The sequence below is a fragment of the Hemicordylus capensis genome, chromosome 4 (assembly GCF_027244095.1).
Source record: "Hemicordylus capensis ecotype Gifberg chromosome 4, rHemCap1.1.pri, whole genome shotgun sequence".
Taxonomy (NCBI): domain Eukaryota; kingdom Metazoa; phylum Chordata; class Lepidosauria; order Squamata; family Cordylidae; genus Hemicordylus; species Hemicordylus capensis.
Window position 1 is genome coordinate 213,033,148 of NC_069660.1, and position 11,695 is coordinate 213,044,842.

Sequence of the window (11,695 nt, forward strand, 5' to 3'; positions counted from 1 at the left end):
TGTTTAAGCTTAAACAGCAGCAACAAAAACCCAGCCCTAGTATTTAGTAAAAGTCAACACACAACTAATCATGACAGTTAAGACACAAAAAATGTTCTCATCCCCTCTGCAGTTCTTGGATGGCACCAGAAACACAGAAGCCCTCAGGAAAAGGAACATTACAAGTTTGTGACTTCTAGTGAGGTAAAAGCTGTAACAGAAATTGATGTGGGTGTGTACATTTAGAAATAGAAGGTATAAAAGCAGAGGGAATATTCACAGTTGCATTTTAGCTATGCTTATTTAATGGTGCAGTGGGGAAGCAACCTGCCTAGAAAGCAGGAGGCTGTTGGTTCAAATCCCCGCTGGTGTGTTTCCCAGAATACAGGAAACACCTGTATATCGGGCAGCAGCGATATAGGAAGGTGCTGAAAGGAATCATCTCATACTGCGTGGGAGATGGCAATGGTCAATCTCTCCTGTATTCTACCACAAAAACCACATGGCTCTGTGGTCACCAGGAGTTGACACCAACTCGATGGCACAACCTTTCTTTTCCTTCCATTTAATACAACTTTCTACTGCAATATGGATAGTAAAATAAGAATCTAAGAGTTATCTTGCTGCATAGACAAAAGCTCTGTGTAGTCTAGTACTTTGTTTTCACCAAGTGGCCACACAGATATCCTGGACAGGAAGGCTTTTGGCTCCAGTATGTAAAAATACAGGGCTATACTGCCTCTGAATACAGAGGTTTCATTTTTAACTCTGTAGCCAGTCAATCTTTATCACAGTCAGTGACCAACAAGACAAAACAAAACAGAAGCATACAAATCATACATACATCGCTGACGATCATGGTTGATTATATCATTAGATTGATGAGACAAGCATATGGTGTGCCCTAGAGGCTGAAAAACAAAATTTAGTTTGCTTATTTATTTATTTATTTTAATTTTATTTTTACACCACCCTTCCAAAAATGGCTCAGGGCAGTTTACACAGAGAAATAATAAATAAATAAGATGGCTCCCTGTCCCCAAAGGGCTCACAATCTAAAATAAGATAGACACCAGCAACAGTCACTGGAGATACTGTGCTGGGGGTAGATAGGGCCAGTTACTCTCCCCCTGCTAAATAAAAGAGAATCACCACGTTAAAAGGTGCCTCTTTGCCAAGTTAGCAGGGGTTTATAGGTGACATAGGAATCTCTATCCTCTAAAAGAAACTTCCCCATGGATGTGTCTAATTGCTTTTTCAAACCATCAAAGTTAGTTTAGGAAGGGGCTGTAGTTCAGTAGAGCATCTGCTTTGCATTCAAAAGGTCCCAGGTTCAATTCCTAACATCTCCAGGTAGGACTAGGAAAGACTCCTGCCTGAAATATTGGAAAGACTCCTGCCTGAAATATTGCCAGTCAATGTAGGCTGTGCTGACCTCAATAGACCAATGGTCTGACTCAGTATAAGGCAGATTAATGTGTGGTAAAGCATAAGATGCTTTGTGGGAATGGGGACTTCATTATTCTTATTCTACCACCTGCTAGGATTTATTGTAAGAAAGAATAAGAGGGGAAATGTGATACCAGACTTTCTGTGTGTATTTAAGACCAGAGCGTTTGCTACATTCAAGACCTTTATAAAATCATGAATAGACTTCTCTTTCTCACACACACACACGCATGGGAGTAACTCCCATGGAACTTAATGTGACTTAATTTTAAGTAAAGATGCCTGCATTCAGGCTGTAAGAGCATCAGTTTCATCAAGAGAAACCCTGGAAATTGCAGGATGGAAAGTGACCTGTATACCTGCCAGTGGTGCACCTAGATAATTTTGGAGCCTGGACCTAAAGACCTTTGGAGGTCCCCCACTGCAAGTTAAACATCATTTTTTAACACTGGGTTCTTGGGGGCACAAACCACACCACCCAGGACAGACTAAAGAGGATGGGGGGGGAGGGTGTGTGTGGAGGCCCTGGACTTTGGCCCGAAGTCCAGGGGTAAGAGCGCCTTGCCTGCAGCCCATTCTGTAAACACGTTTACTGAGTAATATAAGCCCCAGTGTGTTTGGGATGGAACTCTCAGGTATGACGGCCCATCAGTGCCTTTACATTTGAGAAAAGAGAGTGTCCTGTCCTATTAAAACAACGATGCAGTTTGTGAACGTGCAGCCTGGTGTGCCGAGAATGAAATGAATGGCTTGAGAAAGCAGCGATTGAGACCTCTGCTTCGTTCCTGTTGCGGCCCAGAGTGAAGGTAATACTGGCCACTGATGGCAAAGATTGCAGCACTGAGCACACCCTGAGGAAGCTTCCCACTACCCTCCTCCTAAGCTGGGCAGGTTAAACGCTACGCCAGAGGGCATGCATGCCATCCCATCAACCCTCACGCCCCCGGCCCAAAGGGCTCAAGTTCAGCGGAGCGCCCCCTGCCGGGCGGCGGAGTGCTGAAAGCGCCCTTCACCCTGGAGATGCGGCTTTCTTTCCTAAAGGTCTGAGCCGGGTATTTATTTTCCTGTGGAACCCTGCCCCTGGCTTGCCAGACGGCGTCTGCCTCTGAAGCTCGCAGCGATTTCCTTTCCAGCTTGCCCTTATCTCGCTCTGCACGTTGCCTCTCGGTGACTAATAACACAGTCAATGACAATAACATTGTCTCAGGATAAAATGAAGTAGGCGCTGTTTACTCGCTACGTCGGGGGGTGGTATAAAAAGAAGCCGCGGAGAGCCAGTCCAGCCAGAAGCGCTCCGAGCGCAAGGGAACGCCAACTCGCCCGTCCAGCCACCCTTGCTCGCCGGCTGCCTAGTGGATTGCGGGGGGCTCCTTGCGTGCGTCCTCGGATCTCTGCGGCCAAGCCACACCGAGACTACTCGAAGCCTCCCGAGGCAGCAAAAAGGAGTCTTAAAGGAATAATTGCCCTGCCTTGGGTTTGCCAGAGAATTAGCGTCAGGATGGATTACACGCGGCTAATCCTTCCGCTGCTCGTTGTGGTCTGCCAGGGAGCTCGCCACGCAGGTAAGCCGCGGAATCCACCGCCACCCGTCCTTATTTCTTGGCAGATATCTCAGACCCACCTCACTGCTCTCCCCCAAGTTCCTCGGCAAGCGGCTTTGCTAGTAGATCGCAGCCAGCCACCAGCCGCCGCCGGTGAAGTGCAGCGAGTCTCTCCTGCCATTGGTCTGAAGCCCTCTCCAAGTAACCGCCCACGATCCTCCACCTGAGCACGCTGCCCGGCTGCCCCGATCTTAGGCGATCCGTAGCTGCGATCCACGAGGCAGTTAACCCGGAGTCGTCGTGGGCTTAAACTTGGAATAGTCTCCATTGATTTCTGTTTGGCATACCAGTGGCACGGTTTTAAAGCTCAATAGATTGTTTAGCAGCAGGAGTATCAAAATATTCTCGTTTGTGGGCCGGGCACTCTTTAATTTTTAGGTTTAGGTTCTAATGCTCGTTCAAGAAGTGTCCTCTTAAATTCTACTTCTTATTTATTTTTAATTTATTTGCGTAAAGTTGGTTTTATGATTACTTCTGTTTTTGTAAGCCGCCTCGATACTCTACAATGAAAGGTGAATAATTTATAAATAAATAAATCTAGGCATTGACAATATGCGATGACCTGACTATTCCGGGGAGTGAGTGCTACCTGGAAGGTGTTTTAGACTAATGGCATCCGAATCTTACCTCCCTCCTCGACTGGTTGCAAACTGTTAGGAGGCCGATCCTATAGAGTCCAATACGCCTTAAATCACTCTGCGTAAGATCGGGCTGGCAAAGCGTGATCGGTCCGGAGCAGTTTACGGCGCAGTCGTTATTAAGGGGCATTTGCGCTCGGGATTTTGAGCCTGCACCGTTGCGCTAGACGGGCAGCGCGCCGCTGGATGGTGCCTGGCCGTTCCCTTCAAATCACCGCTGGTATCTCCTGGCACCTGATTAGGAGATCCGAGGGTTCTGGAATAGACCAAGATTAAAACACCCCGCATTGAGCTGCCATGCTAAAGCGCGCATCAGTCTCAAGATGCCTAGGGGAACGGCTTCCGAGCATTTTTAAAGACCATCGCAGGCCAGGCTGCGTGCCAGAGGCATAGCTGACTAAACCCAATTGAGCAGCGGATTACTTCCGAGTAGATTGGATTGTAATTTCCCCACCCCAGGAAGATTGGGAGTTAAGTGAAAGACAGGCGAGGGAGGGGGAAGAACGCAGAACCGCACCGAATTGAGATACTTAAACTGGTTGGAATCGCGAGGCACTATCGGGCCAAGCGAAGGGTGCTGCCGATGGCTCTTTCATTGGCCGATCCTCAACAATGTGTGAATGCATTTAATTAGCTGCATTGGTTGTTCGAATCGTTGCGTTCCATGAAAGACCCTTCCTTGCAGGCAGCGCATTTAGATCTTCTGGTGGGTGTATTTGCTCTACTTGTATTGACAGAAGGAAAAGCGTTCTCTTTCTGGAGCACGAATGGCTCGTTTAAATATCCGAGTGAAGAATTTGCCCTTCAATAAGGATTATGATGCGTCTCTGGCACTGTGCAACTTGATACAATTGTTGTTTCAAAGGACTCTCTCTGTGATCCTGCCGTGTGCTCTTTCCGAATAGCGCGCCTTCCCTTTCAGCCAGTCCCAATAGGCGCGCCTGTCTCATATCGCACACGTCTCCTTGGAAAAGCGCCACTCAGCGCTCTTCTCTCTTTGCTTCCTCCAGCAGCTGCTTCGGATGCTGAGCTCAGCGCCGTCGAGAGAGCCGAAAAGCAGCCTTCGAGCGCCCCCTTGCCGCTGCGCAGGTCCAAACGCTGCTCCTGTTCTTCTCTGATGGATAAGGAGTGCGTTTATTTCTGCCACCTGGACATCATCTGGATCAACACCCCCGAGTGAGTGTCGTCGTCTTCTTCTTGGAACGCTTTGCTTTCCCATTAATGTGATTATCACCCCACAGTTGTTGTTCTGGTTCTGACCTAATTAGCCTGTTCCTCTTGTTAGTGTCTCTGTCACTCAACAATCCGGTACTATCTGGCCATGTCACCAGCATGGCCTAAAGGAGAGCTCATTTTAGGCTTAGCATAATCGCAGGATAGCCCTTACGTGGGCCAAGATAGTGGTACTAGAATGCCCATGCACTTTTAAAAAATCCTCAAAACAGTAACTTCCCTTGATAGATGCTTTAATCTGCATTTTTTGCACTATCAAGCATCAGCAGCATAATATTTTGCATGTTTACTCTGATGTAATTCCACTCAGTTGGATGGGGCTTCCTCACAAGTAAGTGTGCATAGAATTGCAGCTTTAATTAACTGTGGCTGCAGTCTCTGAAACCAGTGGAATGTAAGCCGTGGCCTTCAGTTGTATGCAAAATTGTAGCCTGTGACACTAGTGGAAGAGATGGTTTTGTGATGGATTTGCTTGCTACCCAGGTTAGGAGGGCTACAATCCTAAGCATACTTGTTTGGAAGCAAGTCCCATTGAATAAAGTGAGACTAACTTCTGAGTAAACACAGCTGCGATTGGATTGTAAATGTGCTTACTGCTGCGGCTTTATTCGGATCCTTAACACTTTGCCATAAATTCATATGCTTTAGACGATCAATGGGATCTGCTTTAAAAGCTAATGTATTGGTTTGCTCAGCACAGTAATGCTAAAGCCAATTAAATTATTTAATTGTGGAGTGTGGAAGTAAATGTACAGTCTCATTTACTTCCCAGGGACCATTTCGGAAACCAAGTCATCTGCAGTGTTAGGTTCCAATTTGCTTGAGAATTGTATCCAAAAGAAGTTAATGTCTGGTGCATTATGCTGAGACAGAAACTGGCCCTATAGTCTCTCTATGGATTGTCTTCTGGTTGAGCATAATGTGTGGGAGATGGCTCGTGGTTAATCACCCACTTTATAGATGAGCAAATAATGCTGCTATCAAACTAATTGCGCTGGGCAATTAAAAACATCCTAGATAAATGTGCTGAAATGTAATTTTAAAGCAACCTCCCGGCATTAGCACACACCAGAGATAATATATATTCTGGGAGAGGGGTTTCCTTGCCAAGAGGCATTATTGGAAAATAATTTATTAGTGTTTTGCATTGGGACAGAGCTCAGAGGATTTATGTGCATTCAATTTTGCATATCAAGGCTACTTGAAACATTACAGAGGCATGCTTGGGATTGTCACCAACAATTTATTCAACAGGGAGCTGCAGCCAATCCCTGACAAGCATCCTGTGTGGTTGCAGACACGTGTTTGCCATGTCCAGAAGTTTTTTTTGGGATGCACATGCAACATTGTAGGTGTACACCTAAAAATGTCATGCATGAAAAGGCCTTTGGGCCAGCCAGCTGGAGCAGTTCATATTTGTTGACATATTTGTTAACACTGGTGCATTTCCACATCTTCTGTACTTTCCTACCAGACTACACAGAGTGTGTTAAAAACATTTTCAGTCATGTGAATTAGCCCTCTCAATTGACACATGATGAACATATGATCAGTTTATTATCAGAAATTTAAAAAGGCAAATTTTGCATAAATTAACCATTATTATTTTGTCATAGGCGGACTGTGCCATATGGGCTTGGGGGTCCTTCTCGAACCAGACGGTCACTGGAAGATTCTTCTCTTGGCAGTCTTCGTGGGTCTCATGACAGATGCCACTGTGCTCATCTAAAAGACAAGAAGTGCCTGAACTTCTGCCAGATTGGAAAAGAATACTGGTATGTTCTCTTACATTGTCTTGTGTTTTCCTCTGTGCTGGCTGTAACAAGGAATGGAGTGCTGGACTCTGGCATAGCTAGTGTCTTACGTATGGCAGAAGGGATCTGAACTCCTGAGGCCTGAACTTGATTGGATGTCCGAACTGAAATGAAAGAGTACATGTATTTTGTCCATGTATACAGGACCAAAGCTTAGGAACATGGGAAGTTGCCATATACTGAGACAGACCATAGGTCCATCTAGCTCAGTATTGTCTACACCAGGCCTGCACAACAGAAGGCCTGCGGGCTGCATGAGGCCCGCAAGTCCTTTTTTCTTGGCCTGCGGGGCCATTCTGCTTGCCCCCCACCTTGATCCTGACCTGAACCTCCGTGTATTTTTTTTTTAATCTTTAAATTTTTGCCGCCACCCGGCCGAGGGATGACTGCCGGGGGGTGAGCCAGGAGTAGTCCTTCTCTCCCCCCGCCACTTGATTGGGTGGCGGGGGGTCCCAGAGCGACGTAGGGCAACGATCTTTCCACTGCGCAGGCTCACCTTGCAGTTGGGAAGAGATGTGAGGCCAAACAGCAGGCCCTGTGTCACTCTGGGAGCTGCAGCCACCCAGCGGGGCAGGGTGGGAGGACTAGTCCTGGCTCCCCCCCGCCACATAGCGGCAGAAATTTAAAAGGAAAAGCACAGAGGTTTGGCGGGATGGGTTGGTTCCTTTCATGAAGCCTGCACCCTTCCTCTCTCTCTCCCTCCCTCCCTCCCTCCCTCCCTCCCTCCCTCCCTCTCTCTCTCTCTCTCTCCAAGCCTCCTGCCCCATCCTTTCCCTCTTTCGTTCCCCTCCCCCTCCTCCTCTTTCTCTCTCTCTCTCTCTCTCCCCCCGTCTCTCTTTCTCAAGCCAAGCTTCCTGCCCAATCCTTTTCTCCTTTCTTTCCTCTCTCTCTCTCTCTCTCCAAGCCTCCTTTCCCTCTTTCTTTCCATTCTCTCTCTCTCCCCCAGCCTGAAACCAAGCCTTTTGCCCCATCCTTTCCCTCTTTCTTTCCCTGTCTCACTTCTAATCTTATCCAAAATTATGAGAAAAACTTCTCTAATTTTTTCCCTTACCAAGTGCTCCATGTTAAATGTGATGATTTTGCAGAGGTGGAAAGGAAGAACAATGCATTTTATTATGTATTTTGCACAGATTGTATTATATTTATTTTATTAGAATGAATTTCAATTCAATTTATTTTATATTAATTTAAATTAATCTTGACCTGCCAGAACTTCAAAAGTTACATTTTGATAAAATTCATTTTAATAAATTTCACTTTAATTTGATTTAGTTAATTGATTTATATTTAGTGTTATTTTAATAATCAGAACCCTAAAAATTGACCTCGGCCCCCATGAGCCAAGTCACGGTCGGTTTTGGCCCACCAGGTCGTTTGAGTTGTGCACGCCTGGTTTACACAAACTGGCAGTGCCTTCTCCAAGGTTGAATGCAAGAATCTCTCTCAGCCCTATCTTGGAGATGCCAGGGAGGGAACTTGAAACCTTCTGCTCTTCCCAGAGCGGCTTCATCCCCTGAGGGGAATATCTTGCAGTGCTCACACATCAAGTATCCCATTTATATGCAACCAGGGCGGACCCTGCTTAGCTATGGGGACAAGTCATGCTTGCTACCACAAGGCCAGCTCTCCTCTCTAAGCTTAATAAGCTTAAGTTTATCCACTGCACCACACTAGTTCTTTAACTAGAGAGTTAACTAGACAGGAGACTGTGGTTTAGCTCCCCCCTCCACCATGAAACTCACGAGATGGTTTTTGGTCACTCTATCAGCTTAACCTATCTGTTAGCATATACCAGGAATGCCGCTCTAATCTTCTTGGAGGAAGGGTGGGATAAAAACAGTACAATATGGCCAAGGTGTTCACAGCAGACTGAAATAACCGCAGCAACCTCTCTTCCTCTTCTTAATGCACACAGGTTCCAGTCCACCAGGCAGAAGGGATGGAAACCTCTTCATAAAGACAGAGATTGCCAATGGCTTGGGCTGAAATGTGCATACAGGCAACTGGCTAACAGCAAGAAAATGAGAAGGTGGGTAGTTTTGTTTTGTTTTTATAACATTTTGTGGGAAAGGGCTGATTGTACAAAGTGTCTGCGCCACAAGATGTGCCCAACTCCCTTAAAAGGCCATGGAAACTTTAGCCTTTTCGTTTCAATAGTAGTAGCTGGATGGATTCCTAAAATGCCATAATGTTTTCCCCACTGCTTATCATGGAAGACAACATTGCTGACAAAATTAGATTTATAGCACAAAATTGTTTCATGTTAACTGAATTCTGTGGAAATGCACATGTGAGGTATTGGGAACTGTCACAAACAGTGGTCAGGGTCTTGGGTGACATAGATTTGCCCCCACTTGAATTTCCTCTGGGTTTCCTTAATAGATATATTTTCATACACACGAACCGAATGATCAACATATGTAGTGCCTGGAAGAAAAATTCCCACAGATGAGACTGAAAGTGGTTTTAGGGGTGTTTGCTTAAAAAAATAAAAAATTCCCCTGTAGCACATTGGCAGTTTACATGCATTTATCATACTGAGGATCATGGGAGGGGTGTAATTCACTTTTACAGAAGGCAATGGACTTTCTTGTAAATTTCTGCACATACTACATTGATTGGCTTTTGAGGGGGCTTGGTTTTACCCAGATGCTAAGCTTTTTCAGAGAAGAGAAGTATTCTTATGGGATTTCCGCAATAAATGGAATTCTGTCTGGGGGTAACTGTAAAAGAATTCAATTTCTTGCATATAAGAATACACCATGCAAATGTCTGTCACAGGATTTAATGTACTTGTTTGGAGAGTGACTTAATTAAACAGAAAACCTGAAGGGGGTTAGTGGAAATGATTTATTCTTTTTTAATGTCCCTGCTGCTGTGCTTTAACTCCAGGCTAACATCCAGGAATTTAGCAAGTGAAGCTTTCACCATGTCAAGAAACATATAGGATTATATTGGGCCAGTATGGGTTGGTGTTGCAACTGAGTAGGTAGACATTTGAGATACCTATAATTTCTCATCTGACAGAAAGGAAAAGTAACAAAATTATAAATGTGTACATATATGGAATACATATACAGAGGGTTATATCTGATTTTGCATTGTGAATCACTGAAATTGTGGATTAGTTACAGGATCACATATAAGCAGACTAGAATGTATGGTGCATGCATTTGCATTATATTTTGCACACACACCTGATCTCTTTTAACATATATAATTATGTTTTGTTTTTACAGGATGGAGGCCATTGGTAACAGTATCAAAGCTTCTTTTAATATTGCCAGACTGAAGAGCAGGCTGCACAAACCAAAGCAGCTGAAGCATAACCGAACATATAAAAAGCAAAACATTTGGGAAAGCCTGAAGACGACATCTTAGTGGAAAGATCACCAACGCTAATCCTCAAGTCATCACAAATTACTGACAAAGCATTGCTGCAGCTCTGTTTTGACTTCTTAACATTCCACGCTGGGAAAAGATCAAGGAGTGTTGTTCTAAATGTTAACTCTCTGAAGGTAAAGGAGGACCCAAAATAAATCTTCCATTTGGACAGATGACAAAGCAGCTAATTGCTGCCCTCCTCCTGGAATTCAGTTGAAAGGGTTGGGTCAAAGAACATCCCTTCGACTGACTTTATGTGAGCTGTCGGATGAAGCCGGGACCTATTTGGATCCTGGTTCTGAAGAGTGGGTAACATTGAAGAAGTGCTCTCATTTAGTCTGGCAGACTGCTGACAGAGAGATCTCCAAAGAGAATGCCAGCTGTATTGTGATCAAGGAAATCAGAAATGGGAAGGTCCGGATTTGAAAAAGAGACGTTTGTACTCTTTAACTTCTTAATTAAAAAACAAATGACTGTGCAAAATGATCAGGACACATTACCTTCATAACAGGTCTACCTCGCATGCTGCCTGTTGCACTCTTGCCAAAGTATTGTTACAATTTCTTGTGGTCATCGAGCATCAGCTGCAGCCTCTTATTTTTGGTAGCTCATACAATCCTATCGCTAACCACTCCATTCCTCTCGAGTTTTCAAGCCTATGGATCAGAATGCTTTGCACTGTAAATGCTCAAAGGGGACAGAACCTACTAACCCCATCCCAAATCCAGGACAATTTCTTGGGAAGTAGGTCCAATTTTATTTCAGTGGGTCATATTTCAAATACGCATGCTTAGGATGGAAGAACAAAGGTTTTTAGACAGAAGGCATTTAGCATAACCTGAAAAAAATGTGTTTTCTTAATAGAAGGGAGGGTTATAACAGTGTTAGGTTATCCAAACTTCATTTCACCCATGTTCCAATAAGAGGCTAAGCTGCATGGGCCTGATCCCTGAGGCCCAAATAATGGCAGGCTAGATCTTTCTTACATGCCTTGTTTTAAGGATGCAACAGGTGGTTTGAAAAATAAGATAAAAGGCTCCTCTTGAGTGGATGTTCATAGCAGTGAATGTATCCATATGACTGAATCTGCTGAATATGGTTGGGATTGTATTTTGTATGATGTTCTTATTTTTTAACTATCTATATGTTATATTTATATTTGCAAAACTCATTATATTTACCATGTTGAATATACATTGAAACAGGCCATATTGGTCTATGCATGTCTTATGTATTTCTGTATGAAATTGGGGAATTGCCTTGTGCCTGTTAAGGTAAACCATATTAGAAATAAATATTTTTAACTATTGCATTGGTCCTTTTCTTTTTTTTAATGGTGGTGATTCAGTTTCATCCTAGACCAGGAATTACCAAACTTGGGTCCCAGATGTTGCTGGACTTTTGGGGCCCAGGTTTGATACCTGTCATTGGCAATATGGTAAGCTAGAAGGTTATACAGTCAAAATTTGAGACAAGAAGAGTACTTCATAGAGGCCAGCAGAAAGAAACCAACAAGAGGTGGTTTGTTGGGTTATGGGAGTGCTGTTGCTTCTTCAGGCTTGGATTTGTGGGAGGCAGTTCTAGCTACACCCAGAAA

At 44.5% G+C, this 11,695-nt stretch overlaps 1 protein-coding gene across 3 annotated transcripts; it reads left to right on the forward strand.

Annotated features, from left to right (window-relative positions):
- Positions 1-2,448: 2,448 nt before the first annotated feature.
- EDN1 (endothelin 1) lies at positions 2,449-11,407 on the forward strand. 3 transcript variants are annotated; one of them, XM_053251134.1, is made up of 5 exons: positions 2,449-2,990; positions 4,681-4,843; positions 6,517-6,675; positions 8,630-8,743; positions 9,954-11,407. In XM_053251134.1, the coding sequence occupies exons 1-5, from the start codon at positions 2,927-2,929 to the stop codon at positions 10,093-10,095; spliced, it is 642 nt and encodes a 213-aa protein (XP_053107109.1). In that variant the 5' UTR covers positions 2,449-2,926; the 3' UTR covers positions 10,096-11,407. The 3 variants fall into 3 exon arrangements, with proteins under 3 accessions (XP_053107109.1, XP_053107108.1, XP_053107110.1); XM_053251133.1 differs by having other exon boundaries at positions 2,453-2,990; positions 4,678-4,843; XM_053251135.1 differs by lacking the exon at positions 2,449-2,990 and adding an exon at positions 3,119-3,541 and having other exon boundaries at positions 4,678-4,843.
- Positions 11,408-11,695: the final 288 nt, after the last annotated feature.

Bases quoted from the DNA above. Each gene is read 5' to 3' on its own strand.
- EDN1 (XM_053251133.1), top strand. From the start codon at position 2,927: ATGGATTACACGCGGCTAATCCTTCCGCTGCTCGTTGTGGTCTGCCAG. The intron at 4,844-6,516 runs GTGAGTGTCGTC...ATTTTGTCATAG, and splicing joins ATCTGGATCAACACCCCCGA to GCGGACTGTGCCATATGGGC. The intron at 6,676-8,629 runs GTATGTTCTCTT...TAATGCACACAG, and splicing joins CAGATTGGAAAAGAATACTG to GTTCCAGTCCACCAGGCAGA.